At 34.1% G+C, this 24,232-nt stretch overlaps 1 protein-coding gene across 1 annotated transcript; it reads right to left on the bottom strand.

The window, feature by feature from the left end:
* Window positions 1-15,957: 15,957 nt before the first annotated feature.
* Window positions 15,958-22,714, bottom strand: LOC124366711. The gene is made up of 4 exons (XM_046823312.1): window positions 20,317-22,714; window positions 19,948-20,127; window positions 18,986-19,232; window positions 15,958-16,471 (listed from the first exon to the last, which is right to left on the bottom strand). The coding sequence occupies exons 1-4, from the start codon at window positions 22,712-22,714 to the stop codon at window positions 15,958-15,960; spliced, it is 3,339 nt and encodes a 1,112-aa protein (XP_046679268.1).
* Window positions 22,715-24,232: the final 1,518 nt, after the last annotated feature.

The raw sequence follows: 24,232 nt of genomic DNA, 5'->3' as shown, positions 1-24,232 counted from the left end.
TTCACCACGAACAAAGTGAGATATATAGATTACGAATGTACTCAAGGCAATATTATTTCACATTGTGAGTGATTTCATAAATTTTAATAATAACGTCATAATAACCGTGTATATACATAGAAACATACAAAATAAAAAATAGTATTGTTTTAAAAACACTGTTTAATCGAGTGTAGTAAAAAAAACGTAACATTGTTGAATAACAAACCAAACTCTGTTAAACAGGTTGATGGTACGGGGTTCCCGATGTGGTCAGTCAAGTGCTCGATCAGTTACCATATTTTCTTGATAAACAAACAATGTTTTGTATTTTAGCATTCGTACATGTATGTTTCATTATCCATCATTAAACCGTAACTTGAAAGTAACACAATCAAAAATACAGTAGCTGATAAAAACGTACGAAATTCCTTAAATTACTCTTACGTAAAACTTTATTTACGCAGAAAGATGTACACAAGACGATGTGATGTGCACAGTTTGTAGCGCGATTCAGTCGTTTTGCTCATATGCTATTTAAATCGCAATATACAAGAAATTTATTTTTACTTACAAAATCGCCATATATGTAGTATATTTGGAATAGTAGACAATGTTCTTGGTCTATGACTCGTCTTATGGCCATTTGCTGTTGCTATAACCATAAATATAGATACTATTTGAGTAACACTGTAAGGATAAATTGAAGTGGGACACGTATATAAAATATTGAAACCTACCTGTGCTTACGAATTTCAAAAGAATTTCTTATTAGCAAAAAGTTTCTATTAATATTTAAATAAAACAAATTAAATTTAAAACAACATTTTTAACTAAATATTATTAAATACATTTTTTTTTTATTATTTTTTTTAACATAATTCAATAGTTCTGATTCTTTAAAAAATACACTCAAAAACCTTGTTTTAAAATTTAAATAAGAATAAGAATAGTTTATTTCCAACAATTTTCACAAATAACAAACAAAAAACTTATAAGGAAATACTGACATCTTACAAGTTATGATAGCAGCTGCAAAACAAAAATTACTATAACTACAGTTGCTTGTTAATGTCATGACAATGTGTGTGGCTCCTGTGGCGGGTATTCAAACACTCTCAATAAATACAAGAATAAACAAAAACCCTATCACTGCACTTCGTTCTCTTATCTATGGACACTATGCTAACGCAAAAACTAAACATTTCCTTCAACTTACGTTAACAATCCTACTTTATTACATTCTTATAATTAACAAAACAATAGCTCATCTACCTTTGCACCTTCAAAAAGTCATATATATTATCTAATGCTAACAACCATAATTTGTTTTCCAATGAAAATCTTTTTGTACTATTATTACTTTTAATGGCGAGAGGTAACCGGTTATAACACTTTGGACCCAAAAATACGAAAGATTTTTCGAAACATGCTCTGTTTACTCTGGGTGTGCGAAAAGATCCCATGTGTCTGTTTCTAGTTCCATAATGATGATCATAACGTTGTTCATTTGAAAAAGTAAGATCAAATACCAAGATGTTGTAATAACTATGGGTTAAAGACGCTGACATGCATTATTTAAAATACGTATATTTAATCAATTCCCTAAATAATTTAAAAATTTTAAAGTTTTTTAAATGCTAAGTCCTAAATAATAATTTGGGTGCTTTTAATTGAAAATAATGACTAAATGGCATGAAAAATTAATACTGGGTCTTTGAAAATAGATTATATTTTAAAACCGTAATTTGTCATAGTGTTTTATCTTATACATTAGGATTGTGATGTATGTTTGCACTGTTTATAATCTATGTGTATGTAAGAGTGTATGTATGGTACGTAATTATATTAATGTACTGTCGTAGATTACTGCGGATATTATAGATCGTATACAGGTTTAATATTATACAATACCGTAACTACCGTAATGGAATGTTTTTTAATTTTATTTATAAATTAACTGTCGTTGTACCTTCCCTTGCTAATAATCCGAAGCACCATCAAAACCAACGATGCACCGTACTTTGACATTTAGAGATGATGGCCACCTTCCTTTCGCCTTAACCGGAAGGGATATTTTAAAATAACAAAGAGTTCTTAAAAAAAAAAAACGATGTGTAGGTTGTTACTTAGAAGCAAGAGGATATAAACAACAATGTGAACAGGTGTCTAAGTACAAGGAGATTTTCCAGCCGATGCATCGATTCCCGCCAAATCCCACAATGGCGGCAATTACTGTAACTTGCGTGCGAGCTTGGTTGATTCTATTTTAAGCATAACACACATACCTTAACAAATATTTTAAATTAATATTTAACAGTTTTTAATTTTTAGCATTTTCCTATACCTCTGTCTAGTACTAAGCAGGCAACTAAGTAATAAATGGAAACAGACTAATAATAACTGAATAAATATAATGTTGATTAGGACAAAGTAACAGATAGCAAGGAAAACTAACACTTCCTTATAATCTAAACCGACTGCTACTTAACAATAACACAGTGTATCACAAAGGATACTAATTTATTACAGTTGTATTTATTTAATGACAGTAACTGTTTTTAACTAGTTAATAACTAATTCATGTTATGATTTATAAATATGAATGTAAAATTGGCCAAATTACCTGTGCCAGACCCGTTTTATAATAAAAATTTCTCAGGATAAATTAATTTAAAGCAACATGACTTCTAGTGCCCTGGGTATTAAATATAGTTTATCCTATAATATTATAGTGTATAATATGTTATAGGTAAAAACCACTTAAAACCTCCACTACGTGTTGTATATAATTTAAATATCGCCAATCATATAAAACATATACACACGATTTACAAAACGCTATTTTGAATTTATTTTCTTTTGTTAACCAATACAAATTACGAACCCATAATAGATTTAAATAGTTAAATATTGAATTATTCGAGTTACTGCAAGTTGATTCACTCCAGCATTGACAAAGGTAGTAATGTTTACTAGTTTTATATTTTATAATCTTTAACAAAAATTCATATTATTGATATCACATAACACATATGCTTAACTTAGAGATATAGTCATAGACCAAGAACATTGTTTGCTGTAAAAAGTGTACCAGATAAATGGTGTATTTGTATGTTCAGATACATTTCTTCTGTATTGCGATCAAAATAGTTTTAGATCAAAACGACTAAACCGCGTACAAATTTTGCACATCAAAACCGCACTGTATCTTGCGTAAATAATGTTTTACGAAGAGTAATTTAAGAACTTTTCATTTACTTTCTTATCAGCGACTGAATTGTTGCTTGAGCCACTTTTAAGTTACGGTATCATACTGGAGAAAGAAACATACATGTACGAATGCTAAAATACGAAACATGTGTCTGCGTAAATAAAGTTTTACGTAAGAGTAATTTAAGAAATGTTGTTCGTTTTTATCAGCTACTGTATTTTTGCTTGTGTTACTTTCAAGTTACGGTATCATTATGGATAATAAAACATACATGTACGAATGCTAAAATACAAAACATTGTTTGTTTATCAACAAATCTGGTAACTGATCGAGCACTTGACTGACCACATCGGGAGCCCCGTACCACAAACCTGTTTAAGAGAGTTTGGTTTGGTGATCAACAACGTTACGTTTGTTTACTACATTCCATTGAACAGCGTTTTCAACAAACTATTTTTTACTATTATCGTTTCCGATTACATACACGTTTAATATGGCATTTTGTAGTAAAAGTCTATCTATATTATTATTATATTACTCACAATGTAAATTAAATCTCGCCTTAAATATATTCCTAATCTACATAGGCTACATGTGCTTCTCTCGTGTACAATAATATCTACCTGTGTACTACCATGCGTGTAGATCATATCGAAAAATCATAACCTACGTCATACTAGATGGATGCAAGCTATAGGACTAAGAACTTTACTAAGTAACCAACATGTATGTGTTAAAGAAACGAATAATGATAAAATAATGACATTGTCTTCTAAAAACAATATACTGTAACAAGTAATAATTCTTGAGTCTTAGGGACAGGTGAGCAAATCCATCAGAATAACTCGTACAACTATTATGTATATCTTAAGTACTGACAACGTAACATTAATTATTTAATATTTATATGTATAATATGTATTAATATTTAGACTATAAAATATTAACTGAAGAAAGCTATTCCTTGACTAATGAATCGAACATTCCTATCACCAAACTTCGTTTCAACTATTTAGCCAAAACATGTTTTAGACGAATTAACTAAAAGATATCTGGGACCAAATAAAATTGGACACATACTATAACTTAAGAGATGTTTGCCTTTTGAGAGATGCAAAGGAAATAAATGAGTCCGTTCATAATAACATGGATCAGTTTTTAAAATTTCGGTTTATCATTTTTTCGTAATCGATGATGACTTTTATTTATCAATCAAGCATTGAATAATTTTGGTACTGTGTTTCCATGCTTTGTTTACCGGAAAGCTTACATGTTGGTAATGCTAACAGCCACGTAAGCCTAGGGACTCAGATTTCTAGCGTTATATCACATTATATATTAATATTCCAGGTTTATAGTATTTAAAAAGCTTTAAGATAGGGGACTTCGAAATTATACAACATAATTAATTGCAGTTTTAGCTGCATAAAAATCGTTGTAGCACTATACTGCTCCTAAAACTAGAAATTTACAAACGATATTCACACAATGAAAACTTCATTTATTTAAGCTAATCCAGGAGGTTTACAATAAGTTATTATTTATAGCTTACGCCTCAATACAGTTATACTAAATATAATATTTTTAATCACTATAAAGCAGAAGATATGAGTAATACTGGATGTTGAGTAGTTGGGAAACATCTTAGAATGAAGGCTTTACTAGATGTAATGTTCCTTGTGGTTATACAAGTACACCCTCGAGCAAAGTCGGAACCGGCGCCAAACAACGTACGTCACCGTTGTATATTTTTTTATGTATGCAGATAAGTTATATTCAAGACATGGATCTAACCGGAAAGACACATTCAAGAGCCAAAAGCTATTAAATCACCTTAACTCAATTAACGACGCTAATATTTAGCGAAACATTCTTGCTGCAGTTTTAAAATATCCAACATAAAAAAATAAGCTTGAATGACACATATGATTTAACTGTTACTTATAAAAATGTACAGCAAGATTGGTTGGAATGGAGTAAATCACACGTGGGTATATAATTCATGAAAATCTATCAAATTGGTTTGCCATATTGACATTCGATTAACTTGATTTACTGTAAATGTTGAATTCAATTTGAATAATTTTCTTATTTTAATAGAAACAGGGATAAAACGCGCCGTTTGTTTTCTTTCAATTCATTGCATGACTATAGTAAACTGCTCATACAGTTTGAATAAACAATTCATTAGGAGTAGTAAACAATAGATATCAATTTATGTCGCCAAATGTGTGTACCTTAAGGGGAAAATCAAGTATATCCATTATAGGATCGTCAAGGTCTCAAATTTAATATAAATTTATAATGTATGTTATTGAAAAAATCTAATAAAAATAATCTTTTTACACTATAACACTGTAAAAACATATAAATTAACAATGTAAAACTAACTCCTTAATCCGTTTGGCCGGTACCTTATGAAGACGGAATGAAAGTAACGAAAAGATTCTTACTTTGCAAACCGGTTTTTAAGCTATATAATTATGCTCAACCATCCATATTTACATTTAATAAATGATCCTGAATAAAGATACAATAATAAAACCATTGTGAATGAAAAATATAATAATTCGTAAATTGAGTTAAAGGTTATAAAAAATGAGTACGAACTTCCAAACCCCTCTTATGACACCTAAAATATGTCGTATCACACGCGTTATTTTGTATGGTACTAAAAGTAGTAGCAGTCAACAATAAATCTTTCCAGAAACAACATCCATATTTAATACAGCTCTGTTCGTGTTTTGGCATATGTTAGTGGGAATGCCATAAATAAGCTACAACTGTTCTGTTCTGTAATGTATGTAATTAATTTAGAGCGTGACATAACCAGATAGAGTTTATAATTAATTAGTTTCATTGTCTGTACTTATTTAAATTCTCTTTGCTTTTATTTCAAGCTACGATAGTTTAGTTTATATATGATGAGTATCATAGAAAACGTACTCTAAATATTTATTACGTTTAACTTATGCTAATATAGACTATGTTATCAAAGGCATAAGTTTTCCGTATTTTACTTAGTTAGCACATATTTACATGTAAAATATGAATACCAGGGATTAGTTACTTGTACTGGAAGTTCTACACAAATTACAACAATTAATCTACAACAATTAATGTTGTTGTTTCTATTGGACTTTTCAACTGTGCCTACTCCTGAGATTATATTACATATCGCTATTACGAAATAATAAATTTGATATATTAATACTACTATGACAGTTTTATATTTTGGTTATATGAATTTATCATAACTATTTAGAACTGTATGAATGTTTAACAGTAAGTTATATTTTTAAATATTTTATATATATTAGCCAGTTGACACTTTATGTAATGTATTATCGGAAACTTATATAATTAGAAAATTTTAATACCTCTTTAAATATTTGAAAATATTTTTTTATGTTTAGAAACAGTGTTTAAATAAATAATATATATTAGTAATTGCCCTAGTTAATTACACGTTTAATTGTAATAAGGGGAAGGTAGGTAAATTTAAATGTAAAATAATTCCATAAATACAAACGTCAGATAAATTTAATAATTTCTCGGAAGAATAATCTATTGGAATACATTAAAGTAGGTGTGATATGTTGTTTATTTTTTTAAGTAACTAAAAACTAATTTAGATTGCCTTTACTGTCAGCAAATTTGTGTTTAAAATTATACAAATTCCATAAAAAACTACTATTTTGAAACCTTTGTTTAAATTTATTTAGTAAAAGTACGATTGAAAATATTTGAAATATTATATTTCTTGTACCCTACCTAAACATTATATTAATAATATTATATATATTTTTGCAATTCTTTGTAGAAAATAAATTCTACAATTTATCGTTTGGTATTATTTCATTTTCGATTTCGACTTACTATTCATAACTGAAAAAAACATACACGTCTTGTGGACGTAATCGTATTTTTATATTCCTGTACTCATAATTCGCTTTACAAATGCAATGAATTCCTTTCTGTTATCAGTGAATATCGGTTGCAAACCAGGTTCTTGATGGTTCCCCATCACAACCGCATAGTTGACCGCTGACCGTGATTCTCTCAATGGGCTATGGGCGAATGCAAATAGGAAGGTATATCACTGTCGGCACCACAAGTTAATTTAAATAATATGGGTTATATTGTTAATGTAAGAGCACATCTTAATGATTGTTATGGCCAAATTCATGTTATTAATAATTAGATTTTTTAAATTATATACTTAAGAAAAGTATTGATATTTATTGCCAAAACCAACAAGTTTCAAGCAGGGATGTGGATATAAGTGAACAATACAGGGTGGCGCATATTATGTCACTTTCCCCAGAAGAGAAATTCAAAGGCGTTATAGCGTAATTGAATAAAATAATTCAATTCGTTTAAATTCAATTCGAAAAAAAAACACTTCAATGAAACACAAGAAAACAAATTCTTTAAATAAAATTACTTAGATATTACCATAAAATGTTGCAGCAGGTGTTCTAAATGTCCACCTTCATACAACCATACAACGATTGAGAACAGAATCACACATTGTTGGCAATAACGGTTTATTGTTATTACAATTTCAAATGCATTTATAATTAGGTTTCTGAATTCGTCTAGGTTTTGCGGTTTTGAAGCATAAATAGTCTCCTCTATAATACCCCACAGTGAAAGATCACATGGGGTCAGGTCTAGTAAGTGCGCAGGCCAATAATTTGTACCACGGCGACTAATCCATTAATTAAATGTATTATTCACAAAATCTCGAACTCGGATACCGAAATTATGCTGGAGCACCATCTTGTTGCCAGATGAGCGAATGAATATTGAAAACATGATTTTTTCTGTTATTGTAAACTACTACTTCTTGCAGCAATCGTAGGTAACTTTCTGAGTTAACATTTCCTTGAAGAAAATAAGGACCAATCAGTACAGTACTCGAAATACCTATCCATACCATAACACCAGGCATATTGAGTTCTGCTTGGATTACGTTATGAGGATTTAAATCTTACCAGAACAAGCAGTTGCCAATGGCGTTGTGTAGCGGGTGCAACGGTTATCGCAAGATAACTGGATCAAGCAACGTCGAGCGTGGCTGCTTGGATGGGTGACCGCTGAGCGATCCTGTCCTAGCAAGCAGCCCGCCTGTCCGGCCATTGGTGGTGGTTCGGAAGTCAACTTTAAGCCGCCTGGTGAAATAAGACATCTTTACTTTTTTTAATTATGCCGATTAACGTGTCCATTTAGTTTGAAACATGCCTCATCACACCGCAAAAGTGATCGCAGGAAATTTGGAACAGCCTCCGAGCGGATATTCAATGTCTCACAGGATTCCAATCAACTATCGCAATCATCCTCGTGAAGTGCTTGGAGCAAAGTTGGACGGTATGGTTTAAATTTTAATTGCTTTAACATTCTTTGCACGCTTCTTCTTGATATTTCTATTTCAGCAGATGCCTTACGAATTGATTTACCGGGACTGACTACAAAAGCTTGAGAAAACTGTCTGCAGGTTTTCTTCATTGCAAATTTACAGAGGATGACCTCCCGTCGGAGCATTTAATACTCTTCCTGTGTTTTCAAATTTCTTATTTAATTTCCGCATGTATCGTCGAGTGGGTATCGTGACAACTGGATATTTATTACTATACTCTTCAATTATTATAGCAGTATTTTTATAACGCTTCCACCACAACTGAAGGATGTAAACACGTTGTTGGGTTGTAAAAATTTTAAAAACAAACACAAACAAATAACAGATGCAAAGAGCGTCACTTTACACTAGCCACTGGAACAGACAACAATCGACTTACTCCGTGTTGCTCCAACCCTACATTGTTATCAACATATCGAGACAAAATATCCCAATTTATAGGGAGACTAACATATGCGCCACCCTGTATAAATCTTTAAAAGTAAAATAAATCTTTATTATGAATAAGCACCAATTGTTTATTAATGTTACAATTTAGTTACTAGAAAGACAACATTTTGGAAAAATATTTAAAATTATCGAATTATGCTTAATTATGAATTCATAAGAACTTATTGGAATACGATGAGCAGTTAAGACTGGCATAACATTATAGTAATATGAAACAAATTAAATTACAGTCTTTGGCTTACAAAAATAGAAAAAACGTTTCAGGAAAAATAAATTTAAAATAGGGATGAGAGAGTTATGGATTTTTATAAGACAATGCAATGTCCTAAGTGGCCAAGTCAATAAACGTATTACATATGCATAAACGATAATAAACGATATAAATAATTTTTTATAGGATACGAAATGATTGAGAGGTCTACGAAGCCATAATGAATAATTCTAAAAACGAAATATAAAATGATCATGCCCTTTGAATTTTTTGCCAGTGTTAGAGAATGATGTTAGGACTGCCATGAATTAAATGAACAGTCGAGAAAAAACTGTGACTATCTGCCTATACGGATGGTTAAAGCTGTGACTCAATATGTTTTAGAAGCTATTGAACATCTACTCCATAAATCACTATTGAAAATATGAAATTTTCATAACGATAGAAAACTAGCATTATTTATCCACACCCAAAAATGACTGCTACTAAAAGTGTCCATCGATTACGGCCCATATCGATACTCCCAGCCATGAATAAGATTTTGGAAATGATACTTTGCGCCAAATTAGAAACTTGTATACAGTATGAAAACCTATTACCTTACAGGCAGTCTGGATTTAGGAAAGCCACAAGAAACTAACTGCCCTAGTAAATTTATTTAGAAATTTAATAGATGAAAAATGTAGAACATCCAGCCCATTGCATTTCTCGACTTCACAGGCATTGTATTTATTATAAGTTTTTAAACAAGAATACAGTTTCGTGGCGTGTCAAAAATTAAATCGAGTTGGTTAGATCATATTTGGCTGGAAGATCCCGGATCACCAGATTTGGAACTGAGTGTTCAGCTGCCTGAAGTGAGTACCTCAAGGAATCTGCCTGGCACCTTTTTTTTCATTATTTAGCCCTCGTACTCCCCAGTTGTGAGCGGAACTGCACTGTGGATCAAAGTGCAGATGACTGTCAGCTTCATTAGTCTTCTGATCAGGAACTCAATAAAGAGGCCGTTGTTCAGATCAATACTGACCTTGGACGTATATTCTCATGGTGAATAAAAATATTCTTAAGGTTAAATTAGATAAGTGTAATGTGCTTCATAGAGTATCTAACAATTTGAAATAGACGTTCAGTAAGAGTGGCGTAAAGATCAAGTTTTCATTTCTACTCGTGTCACTTATTTTATTCGGAGAGTGGGGAAATAAGATTAATTTTAGACATTAATTTATTCTTCAAACAAGGAATAAATATGATAATCACTCCAATACAAGGCATTTTTTAAGATTTAAGAATCCTGTTATTTATTAACAACGGTACAAGGCCTTTGAGGTTACCAACCTTGCCCGTGACTAGGACTATGAGAAAAACTGTAGCCAAAGAGTACGGATCACTTTGCATTTCTTTTAAAATAAAATATTTTAGCTGGATTATGCCGAACTCCAGTTGGGAGAAACTCAAACATTTGCATCGAAATTCTTTACTCTAAATCAATCATGACGTGGAACCTAAACTTATTAGGAACTATGAGACGAACAGAGTTATCCACATACAGTAGTGTCAGACAAAAGTCGGTGATAAATGCGTCTTCAATATGAAAGACTGGATGTTTTTTAGACATACAACCCAAAGAATGAATTCAAAAATAAAATATTTATTTAGTTTCAGTGTAGAAAATTCTTAAGCAACATTTTACTTGCTCGACATTTATTCATTTGTAATATTATATGCTTCTATAGTTTATTCCTGAATCTCCATCAATTGTTGGCTCTTACAAAATAAATACTGTGTTAGTGTTTAAAAAAAGGAATTAGATTAGTAGGACATTTATCATCGTTATATGTTACAAAAGGTAAAACACAATGTTTTGAAGATTGGAATCTATCCTCTTCGTCAGGTGAAGGTGACTGGACTCCAAGCATTTTTAGGGTATGTTTAAACCTTGATCTATCCCTTGCTTTCTTCTTTATATTCTTTATTTTTTATGTATTAATACCTCTCCCACCTGACGAAGAGGATAGATTCCAATCCTATAAACGTTGTATCAGACCTTTTGTATCATATAACATTGAAAATGTCCGAAATCCAGTTATCCTTTCAAACCTTCCATCGCCAATAACAAACTTTACACAAAGGACTTAGATTAGTTTTACTCCAAATGTTACTCAACTTTAAAGGTAATATTCTATGTGTTGCTGCGAGCTCATCAATATGTTTGAAGTATAAAGTAAAACAATATTTTGCTTACTAAAAACCCTAATTTTACAATCATCAGCGCATATAAAATGAATTACGATGAATGCATCAGAAGGAACCTACAATTTGAGGCTGTATTGGGCTTACAATTTCGTTGTCAAGGAATAGCATTTCATCAGCTTGGTTTTCCTCTCTCGTTTTAATATTAAAGCTCAAAGCTTTGGTAACATGAATGCTACTGATACCTTACGTAATAATTTTAGAAGACGCTAAGGAAAACTAGCATGAAAAGATTAAGGTTTTGACCAAAACCAATATTTCTTAGAAGTTATCCCTGATTGTTCTAAAATAAAGGTTTCCTGCTTACTATCAAGTTTAGTATAATATAACTTAAAATATAATAGTTTTTTTTTATATATTATAAATTAAAATAAGAGTATAACTAAACAATGATTAGAGTATTTTGAAATAATAAAGATAAGTGTAAAAGAATAAAGAGCTCATTCAGCTGATTAGTTTTCTCAATTGAATTTCCCACTAAATCCCACAAACAGATGTTACTTCAAAGTGTCCGCAGTCCATTCATGGAGACATTAGCGAGTCATTTAATATAAGATTGGGAGAAATAGCTTTTAGTTGAGTTGCTTCATTGTCCATTTTTCTATAGTGTGATTATAATTTTTTAAAAATTTTCAAAATAAAAGGAGAATGTATAGCTGGAATGGATGAATGGAAGTTAAAATAAACGAGTGCATAGAATGCTCTGTGTGGAATTTCTACAAATGTTTGTTCCCGTTAATGTTGTAATTCATGTAGATATGGAGACCTCTACTTTACGTGATTTGGTTTATTTTACTAAGAATTAAAAAGGGATGGGTCACATGATAAGGGTTTGTTTCTATTTTAAATTTTGAACTGATATACAATTTTCTATTTTTGAATTTTTGAGCATGTGGACCATGCATATAAAGGACGCTTTTAAGCCTTATAAATATAGCTAGATTATGAGTTTAGTCCATCGGCTGCAACACACTATAAGGATTGCTTAGGTGTATCCAGCACCTAATATAAATCTAAATATTTAATTTCCAATGTGTACTTCATATATACACCGCTTGGAACGACAAACAGTATTGATGATGAATGATGACGCCTATTTCACCTCTGAACGTGCAGTGCATGCCCATGGAAGCGATCTGAAGCCGAGAACTAATTCGCATTTTAAAAGTACAATATCTTGTTTTGAGGAGTTTAGAAGAGGAGAGTCTCTCATTGAAGAAACCAATTGTCAGACATGATACTATTTTTAAAATGAATTATTTAAATTTGTACATAGCAAATTGAGTAATAATTTTTATTATATAAAAATATTCATTACAGCAAATTAGAATAATTTTATCATTAAAATTGCTTTTTGTCAGTGCGGACCACGTCCTGGTTTTAGTATCACCCATCGTTGTCAAACAACTTCTCCTGGAGTATACTAGAGTACTGCTAAGAAACACATGCAATAATAACTTAATTAAAATGTTTAATGTGGTTATCATTCTTTCTATAGAAACTTCATGCACATGATCAGTAGTCATGACAAGCAGTATTCAATTGGGCTTTCGAATTGTAAAATTACTATCATTGTTGGAGATAGTTAGAAAGAATATGGTTAGCTGCAAATAATAGTTTGATCTTATTCCAAAATAAGCACTGTTCATTCAAGTGGAATAAGCAATGGCATTTAAACAATTTCTTGGATTCAGCTATTAAGGACAAGTTTTTCTCAGAAGCGTGTCTTTGTCTGTCTGTCCACCCATACTTTTTCTCTTGGTAGAAAGTACCTCTAGACTTTAATCTCGGTACTTAGTGCCCTCTTGCTCCAAGGCAGAAATCTATACATTTTGTAGCAAAAAATCCAATGGCAGCAAAATTGCAATAATTGTGGATAAATTAACACTCCTTTCCGAAATAACTATCGTTGTGTTATTTTGGATACAAGGATTCTCCTTTACATCGGTTTATATGTAGTACTGTATAGTAATCTAGCAAACTACTGCTTCTGTAGTTACTTAGTAAATGTATATTCCATAACTCTCACATTAATGATGTATCTGGGTTCATGCAAATAAATATCAACTCGCTTAAAACTATAAACAGTTTTAAAGATGAAATTTGACACCTATTTCACACAATTGAACAGAATATCCTAATCCCGTGACATCGTTCAGAAGCCGAGAGTTAATTTGCATTGTAAAAGCATAAGATCTTGTTTTTGGAATATTAAAGGGGAATGTCTATCATTAAAGAAAGCAATCATCAGCCATGATACTATTTTTTAAATCAATGTGTTTTAAGTTGATACATCAGTAACGTGAGTAATAATTATATCACCGACAGCTAACTAGGTAATGAGACCTGAAAGTTATATTCTGCTACAAATTTGGTCTTCGTATGATTTTATGACGCAGATGAAACCTTAAACTACGTTAAATTTTTTTCAGAAATATTCAAAACTGAAATATGATATGAGTTAAATAGTGTTTGATGTTGGAGAGGTGTAGTAATCCCCAAGCCGGAGTGCGATTACATCGTTCCCAAGCGAACTCTTGACTAAGCACAAAATCACAGTAAACACGAAGTAAATTATTGTGTAAAATTGTCAAGCACTGCTATTATTTAGATATAGCTTTCATTAAACTAGACCGTGGCAAATGTTCCCACTCGATTTGGTCATAACAATTTGTTTCTTTCAAATAAGCGAAGAAAAACACGATACAAATAGGAAAGGAAATCATAATAGGGAGGTGCTGGTACCCAGAGTAAAGTACACATAAATATCAATTAGGTGGATTTTCCAAATTTTTAGGTTACTGAAACGTTCATCATCATTTTAAACCTTCAGTCAGGGCTATCCTAAAAAGCCAACATGTAAACTAAACAAGCACAGGGTTCTTTTATATCAGAAAGTTTACTAAGAGTTATTATTTTCCGGTTGATGTCAATATTGTTAACCTCATAAGTTTAATTTCTGAGAAAATCCCAGTCTCAATAATCCCGATACCTTTTAACCCACTCAAACTAGACATGCTACTCACTACCTTGAGATTTATTTTTCTTTAAAGTAAAAAATATGTCATTGTACAAAACAGGAGCACTAAATAACACATACTACATACAATAGAGAAGGAGGGTATATGGCTTACTCTATCCATCGTCCGTGTAAAAGCCCATCTTTAATTACATATTAAAGATAACCTATCTCCAATACATTAGTAGCAACTGTGTTGCATTAAACGTTATAATACATACTTAAGGAGTTTACATAATAACATTCACCAGGCTTAAACATCGTGGAATTGATTTAATTGCTTTGAAATTAAATATGGGCGTCTGATTTTCTGTTCAAGGAGAACAAAATAAGATTGTTTACAGGCTTTACCGGCAAAATACTTAAGTGATTTGCAATTTAAAAGCACTCATCAGTTCACTTGCTATTAAAACCAATCGGTAATTCTACCTTTACGTAATTGTAGAGTTGCTAGTAAAGCGAAGCAAAGTTTAAAGTAATAATGTAAGTACCCGACAAAGTTAGACACACTTTTCATAAATCAACTTCAATAACAAAGGTAGAAGTTTACTTCTTCTCCACTACTATACTTATTTTCATTTGTTGTTACAAGCTTTAGCCACTAAAGTTCCAATTGTAGATAGATGATAAAACTCTGTCGAAGTTAAACCTTTCGACAAAAGTCTGTTTAAGTATGAAATGTTTATAAAGGAGATATTCGTTACTCAGTTTAGCAATACATGATATAAAAGGTTAACTAGTAAATTGATATTCGATATTGTTTTAGGAAGGAGGTTAAAATGATTTTTGCGCACACTGACACGCTCGTTGTATCCACGAAAGTGCCGGGCTATCACAGACACATTGTCCCACGCACTACGGGCTAAAAACGCTCATTACCGTACACTAGCCTGGAACTGTTTAGCACATTAATTCGGGCCAAGCCTTTTAATTATGCTACTAGGGCTTTATTCGTCGGGGCAATCACAGAGTGAAGGCTGATAGAGTTTAACCTTTCTCGGCCGAAGTACAGACATAGGACATAGGCTTCACACAGTTCCAGGTTCCTTGGAACATAGCTCCAACGATGTTCTCGGGAGCAAACGCGTAACAGAGAGGGAACCCTGCTGTACATGCAACCTGTCGCATTCGAGAAACGTGTGATTCGCCGTGTCTGCAGTGATAGGGTTGAACAGACAGGTTGATCCCGCGACATTGCCCACCTTGAAGAAATAGAACCGAAAATATCCGTGGCCGGGAGAAATTGGGTAACGAAGTAATTGACTTCACCTTGCTGCCATCCCACCCATGGTCAAAAGTCCGGTTTAAGTCTTAGGGTCCCACGTTACCTCGACCAGGCTTCCCTATCACGTTTCTCGCGGTTGAATCTGCGGTCGCACTTGTCTAATGCAGCAGTATCTCTGTCCACCTTGTTAATGTGGTGGTAGATCGCCTGTCTCTCCATCACAAGGTGGTAGATGGGAAAGACACCAGCGACCACGGTGCTGAACTCGGGAGAGCCGGTTTTGGTAAACATGATTCTCCAAGACGTGGGCCCAGATCTGAGCTCCGTACAGTGGAGTAGATTGAACTGATGACATCAACAAACGGCGTTTGCAAGGAAGTGGGCCTCCATCGTTGGGCATGAGCCTGCCCAGAGCTGCAACACCCTTGGCTGATTTGGCGGCGATGCGCTGCACCTGCTCACCGAAGGAAAGCTTGATCTCAATCATCACACCGAGGTACTCGGCAGCAGGCTTTGTTTCTATTTTGACATTGTCCATTTGCTGGGGGAATACGTCGGAAATTCTCCTTTTAGTAAAGAGCACTATTCTCTGTCTCAAGTCACCCGCAGAGACGATTGCCTTGGTCTGTGTGACACGTATAAGCTTCTCTATCACATTTTCCGCTGTATACTCAAGGTACGAAACGGAGGATTTCCTGGTGCTGCCAAAGCCTTAGGGATATAGACTAGGCGAGCCGCGATTCATTAAGAGTAAAAAAACACCATATGCTAACTACGCATTTAACAGGATCAGAAGCAGGAGAAGTCTTAAATTTACCTCCGCGACAAGTTTCAGCACGATATATATATATATATATATATAGCTATGTATATGTATATTTATCCATGCAATAATAATTAATTAAACTATCAACCCCATATAACGATATGAATAAAGACGATACAAAATTCATTAGTCGGAGCTCTCATAGGCTAATGGCCACTAACTGATAGTTCGAGGTTCCAGAGGCCAGAAACTCCCAGAGGCAGGAACTTCATGTAGATTGAATCTTGTAGAAACTCAATTCCTCTTCATTCCCGTAGTTTTTAGAGACCGGTGTAGGTCTTGTATTGCATAAGTTTAGTCATTAAAATATTTCACATATTAACATTTCTTTAAAGTCGGAGTTTCATAAGACCAGGGAATCTTCGGTACTCGGAAGATCCTAAAATACGTGAGCCTGAAGAGTAACAGACCAAAGAATCAATAAATGAACGATTCCGAACTCTCATCAATCAAAATATAATAGTTATATAACTTGTTAGCGGTGTAGTTGTCTCACAGTTCATGAACTTTTACTATATAAAATTTTTATGTAGCCTATCAACTCTACTGGATTAAAGCTAAAGACCATAGGATTAAAGCTATAGTCTACCATAACATTCACTGAATGTTTCTAAAGAGCAATATGTTTAGTCATAGGGAGTTTCCATTAGCTATAACTTAGAAATTTCTAGGAATGATCATAAACAGTAACCTCATTGTTACTCGCAGAGGTCGGATGTTTCTTAATTTTGGGATCTTCTGATGCAGAGTGCGAGCCATGGGTTCCAAGAGACCAAGTGGGACCTTCCAGATGCCTGATACTTCGAGGTTGGAGCTTAGAGAGCCAAGGAACCTAGAAGAAGAATTTTCAGACGTTTATATGTTCTTGATTTAGAAAACTATACAGCAGCTTTGGATATAAATTGGGCCCTAAGAATATTAGAAGAAGCTTATTTCTCAGACTGATTATTTGTATAGCTTTTACTGTGGCAACAATGGATAATGTACAGATGCGTGTGTGATATAATCGATTCGAACCAGATATGCTTCTTATCGTCCATAAAAACAATTGCATTGTTAGGTTTTAGGGCCGCAAAACATTTCTCTTTAAACATAAATTACAATTATTCTGAAATCGATCTGAATAATTGAATATGTTTCAGAGTTCATTAATTATTTTCAGGTCTTTTTATTTTTGCTTAAAACATTTTTTACCTATAGCGTACTTGTTATTTAATAAAATATAACATAAAACAAAATAAAATGTTATTTGAATAGACTTAACTCTATAATTTTATTAGATAAATAGACGAAAATTAAATAAGTAAACTTCGTCTGTATGAGGCAGTTAGACATCCTTAAGTATGCACTAATCTTTTTAGTTTAATAGTTCCCAAAATGACATAGTTTAATTATTTAACAAAATAAACATTGAATATACTTAAGTTTAAAACAATTTTAATTAATCATTTGTAATTAATAAAACCCCTATATAAAGATGTTAGATGAGTAAACCTTCAGTTAGAGTAATGCTGCCAAAATGAAATATAGAGATAACTTACTTATTCTTAAAAGGTGATTTCAAGAAAATTGGTCCGCTTTATCTTAATAGAGGTAGTAAACGGAGAGATATAGTGGATATTTCAAAAGAAGCGCCTTCATTATTTACCTGAAAGCCGAATAATAATCCAGCTTTCTTGTTCAGTAATGCTTTAAATCGTTTCAATAACGGTACAATAATTGAAAACGTGTAAATAAGGTCATGTGCATTTCAATAACTTTCACATATTAATTACACTATTTAAATACATTATGGTACATATCAATTTTTTAATTTACGCTCTCTTTTTGACATAAAAATGCTGAGGTAGCTACTAATAGCTTAGCCAGCTACTGATTTTTTATTTAATTTATTGGTAAGTCAAATTACAGTAATATACTGTGTATTGGCTGAACGTGAACAAGATATATAACTCGTATGGCCAGAAATAATGTCAATTCTGTTTTGTATCCATACGGTGTATCGAGAACAAACTCACCTACATACTATAAATTTTGCTCTCTGATTATTTTTTTAAAAATATTAACACCAAACTTTTATGGTAGATTTCACTCAATGGGATTTTGCTGATCGTAAGCGAAAACTTTCACGTTTTGCTTGTTGATAAGTCCGATGTGTTGGCGGCGCGCTTGACGGGCCTTGAATACTGGAATATTTATATGAAATGAAACACTTGTTTTTGAACGAACTGAACTTGTATTTACTCAAACTAAAATGTTAATACAAAAAGTGGAATAAGCGGACTGTATTGTAATACAGCTAGCTGGCGCTAGCTGTCCTAAACTATATGTAATGTAGAGAGCTGTGTGCTCTCTACCCTACGCCTTCGGAGTACAATGAAGAACTGACTAGAGGAGACTCGTTCTAGGCCCTTGTCCCAGGTAAAGGTTCTTTCTTGCTCCCACGAGGCGTGAGGGCCAGCCCCTCCCGCCCTGAAGCGACCCTACCATAAACCTGGGGGTAACATCCCTTGGTTCGTGGAAGGCCACCTCTAACAATGGGAGTGAAAGCTCTGTCGCCTCCCACGCCCTGAGAACAAGAACTCCATACCTCCAGGCGACCTTGTCATAAATATTAGGGATGTCACCCGTAATATCTAAGACAACAATTCTCCCCTCTAACAATACAATAATAAACTAACAGTAAGATACTAAACTAATTACAAATATATTTATACCTAACATAAATGAACTATATCTAATAAACAAATAAAATAAAGGACTAAGACCGGGCCGTAACATACTCCCCGCCTTGAAATATTGATTTCAAAACTAATTGATTTGTTGAAGCTATGTGATGAAACATTCTAAATTTCTTCTAATGACACATGTGCAGGACGAAACAATGAAACTAAACAATGGAACAATACTAATCAAAATATAAGTCTATAAAATGTATGTGTACAAGACAAAACTTAGACATGGTAGTTAGCAGAACAAGGATAATTAAATTGAAAATCTAATTTACATTTACTATAGTTTTTACACAGAGTTAATAACAACAAAGATTATGAAAATATTGAAATTGAAACAAATACAATGAAATATTCAACTATAAATCAATCTGTTATTAATACACAATTAAACATAGACAGTTTGTAATTAGAAATGATGACACGGTTGAGTAGAATACCCACGACTGAATAGAACTACAAACAATTGGATATGTGTCTTTGAACTTCGCTACTATAATTGAAAATTACTAAGCTATGCTATACAACGGACTAAACTACGAGTATTTGAGGTCACTATGATGTTAAATGTATGATTAACTATATACACGAATACACTGACCTTCGCTTTACACATTACACTCTTGCACTGTATTAGGTTCTAGGGGGAGGATACATAGCTTGTTGACTGCTCTCCTGAAGGAGCCAGACGACGTCTTTACGGTGGCGACTCGGATCCTATTGTCCGCTCCAGGATGGACCGCCACCACTCGACCTGTAACCCACTTGAGAGGGGGCAAGTTGTCTTCTTTCAGGAGAACTAGTTGATTGAGCTGGATGTTGGCTGCTTATGATCTCCACTTTGGCCGTTGTTGTAAGAGAGACAGATATTCTTTGGACCATCGTGTCCAAAAGTGCTGCGCAATCTGCTGTGTCCTCTGCCAATGTGACAACCTGTTTAATTGAATGTAACAAATGTTCGGTTCAGGTAATGCGGTTAAAGCATCACCAGTGAGAAGGTGACCAGGGGTTAATGGTGAAAGGTCATTTGGGTCAGTGGAAAGGGGAGTGAGAGGACGAGAGTTCAAGCAAGCTTCAATCATTGTTAAAGTAGTGTAAAATTCCTCGAAGGTGAGTGAGGCGTTGGCTACAACTCGTTTCAAATGATGTTTCACTGACCGAACAGCAGCTTCCCATAAGCCTCCGAAATGAGGGGATCGGGGTGGAATGAAGTGCCACTTAATGAGGAGAGCGGTTGATTCTTCGACGATTCTTCTCTGATGTTCTTCGTTTGTAAACAGATCTTGAAGCTCTCGAAGCTCTCTCTCTCTGCGCCTACGAAATTGGTGCCATTGTCCGAGTACACGTTTTGTAACAATTCCTCGTCGTGAAATAAATCTCTTGAATGCTGCTATAAGTGCTTCACTGGTCATGTCTGTTACTACTTCTAAATGTACAGCTTTGGTTGCAAGACATACAAATATCACTATGTATCCCTTCGATGTAGGACTGTTTCGTCTTTTTGAGGCTTTAATATATACTGGGCCGCTGATATCAGTGCCAGTATTACTGAAAGGTCGACATGGGCGTACTCGATCTGATGGTATGTCACCCATCTGAGGTTGCGTTGTTTTTGGATTAGCCTTAAAACACTTGACGCAACTGTGTGTGGTACGTCTTGCTAAATTTCGTCCATTAAGGGGCCAATATCGTTGCCGCAACGATGCAAGCAGCAGTTGAGGTGCCGCATGCAGAAGTCTGATGTGCTCATGACGAAAAATAAGTTCTGTTAGATGTGACTTGTATGGTAAAACAATGGGATGTTTTTGATCTATTTTGATTTCTGCATGTTTTAATCTCCCGCCTACTCTGATGAGTTTCTCGGGACCAAAAAAAGATTGAAGATTCCACAATGGACTGTCTTTCCTAATCTTCTTTCCTTCCATGAGCCTATTATAATCTTTTCTCATGTAATGTTCCTGTTCTGCTCTGATGAGATGATTTGTGGCATGGTTGAGCTCTTCTGTAGTTAATGGACCTTTAAGTTTATGATGTGAATTCTGCAGGTAGCTGATGAATCTAAGACAATACGCTGTAACTCTTGTGAGTTTGCTTAAAGATGAGTATTTTGCAACATCTATTAGTGGCTCAGTGCTGACAACCGCCAATGTAGTTGGTATTAGTTTTTGTTCTGGTACATCTGAAATTCTACTCAAATCAAATTTGGGCCATTCACTATAATTTTGTATTAACCATTCTGGGCCATGCCACCATAATTTGTTATCGATAATTTGAATCGGATTTAAACCTCTTGATATCAGATCTGCTGGGTTGTCGTTGGTTCTTACGTGCCTCCAACTACATCTTTCAGTCGTCAATTCTTGAATAATTTTCACCCGATTAGCAACGTAAATTTTCCATTTTGATGCTGATGAAGTGATCCAAGCCAGAACTATTGAGGAGTCGGTCCATAGTGTGTATCCATCAACTTTAATGCCAGTATCCAATACTTTAGTTACAAGTTTCGATAGTAGCAGCGCGGCACACAATTCCAATCTAGGAATGGTCATTTTTTTAAGTGGTGATACCCTGGATTTTGAGCATAATAATTGTGTTGACACGCGTCCGTCAGTATCGGTTGTTCGCTTGTACACACATGCTCCATACTCCCTTTCTGAGGCGTCACAAAACCCATGTATTTCTTTTTGGATTGCGTGACCTACTGTGATGTGCCTTTGTATTTGAAGTTGTTTTAAAGTTGAGACCTGTTGTCGGTGTGTCTGCCACGATGTATGAAGATCACATGGAAGAGATTCATCCCAACTCAGATCTCTTACCCACAACTCTTGCATGAATAGTTTGAATTTCAAAACTACAGGCCCTACAAGTCCTAAAGGATCGAATAAACTGGCTATTTCTGACAGAACAGAACGCTTTGATATCTTGTCATGTGGCTTTCTTTCAGTAGATGCGTAATGGAACATGTCGGTCTCAGAGTTCCACCACATACCAAGCACTTGACAGTTTCGTTTCGCTCTATTTTTATCTGGGATTGTTTCCAACAATTCCTTCGAATTTGAATTCCATTTTCGTAAATTAAATCCTCCTGAGTTAAGCAATTGCGACATTTGTGTTTGAATGACTTTAGCGTCCTCGAGTGTTTTTGCACCTGTCATAAGATCATCTACATAGAAATCTGATAGCGCTATAGATGAGGCTATAGGATATGTTGATAGTTCATCTGTGGCCAGTTGATGGAGGGTCCTGATTGCTAAGAAGGGTGCTGCTGCTGTACCATAGGTGACAGTTTTTAACCTATAGACTTTTAGAGGTTGATCTCTACCTTGTCTCCATAGTATGCGCTGTAAGTCCAGTTGTTTCTCATTAATGTATACCTGGCGGTACATTTTCTCTATATCTGCACTTAATACGTATGTATGATATCGAAATCTTGCTAAGATTGAGAAGACATCTTGCTGAATGGTAGGACCAACTAAAAGACAGTCATTTAATGATCGACCACTGCTCGTTTTGGCCGAAGCATCAAATACACCTCTGAGCTTCGTTGTTGAACTGTCTTCTCTAACGACAGGAATGTAATATACTGGACCAACTGGCTTCACGTTGGGTTCCACCTCTTACATATGCCCTAGTGCTTCATATTCATTCATGAATTGTGAATATGCTGCATGTAAATTGGGATCTCTTTCTAATTTTCTTTTCAGTTGACTAAATTGAGATTCAGCTGTTTTCTTGGACTCACCTAGACTATTTATGTCATCACTACATGGAAAGTTAACTACATATTTGCCTGTAGAATCCCTGTACGTTGTTTCTGTGTACATCCGTTCACACGTGGTAGTTTGACTGGCTGGGGATGTGTGAACGTCACAATCTTCAATTTCCCAGAAACGTTGCACTTGCCTTGTTACTTGATCATCTATAGATAAATTGCATGTCAAGGTTGGTTATTGTTTCCTAGTAGCAACCCTACCAGAGGCGACCCAACCTAATGATGTCTTTTGGAAAATTGGCGCCGATCTGTGTGGTCTCACCTGTCCAACACACAATAAACTAAAAAAGAGCTCTGCTCCTATGAGCATGTCTATTGGCCCTGGTGAGTTAAAATTAAAATCTGCTAGAGTCATTGTTGATGGCAGATTCCAATCTGAGTGTGGGGCAAATCATTAGTTATTTTAGGTAAAATGAGACAGCTTAATGTAGTTTTGTAAGCACTATGTTGTGAGTGGATGGTGCAATAGACAACGTGTGAGATGGAGGCTTGCCTATTTCCAATGCCAGTGATTTGGATTTTTGAGCGTACCTTTTGCAAATTTAATGCTCTCACCATCCTTTCTGTAATGAAATTCGACTGTGAAGCCGAATCCAACAACACTCTGCACGCTGTTGTCCCGCCATTATTATCCTCTATATCTACTACTGCTGTTGAGAGGAGAATGTGTTTGTCAGTAACATTAGACGTTAAGGCTGCAGGATGACCGTTTACTTGTCTTGACTCAAAATTTAAATTTTTGCTGTTGGAGTGGTCCTTTTGAAGGTGTAAAAGTGTGTTGTGTTTTTGCTGCAAGTTTTGCAACCATTTGACTTGCAGTCTTTGATAATATGCTTATGTGATAGACAGTTAATGCATAGACCTAAATCTTTCACTGATTGTAGTCTGGATAATACAGGCATATTTTGAAAACTATCACACTGATATATTTTATGACCCTTTTTGCATAAGGGGCAACATGGTGTGTTGCTGAAAAATTAACTAGAAGGTTTTTTGAGTTGTTGATGGTTTGAATTAAATGTATTACTACTTTGTTTAAAACTTGTGTTACTGTTTAAAGGTCTATTTAGATCAATAGCTTCTAAAATGTTACACCTGTTTTCTAGGAATGATGTCAACTGATGAAACGTGG

This window comes from Homalodisca vitripennis, chromosome 7, assembly GCF_021130785.1.
Source record: "Homalodisca vitripennis isolate AUS2020 chromosome 7, UT_GWSS_2.1, whole genome shotgun sequence".
In the NCBI taxonomy this organism is placed as follows: Eukaryota; Metazoa; Arthropoda; class Insecta; order Hemiptera; family Cicadellidae; genus Homalodisca; species Homalodisca vitripennis.
This window is presented reverse-complemented; position numbering and strand designations above follow the sequence as displayed.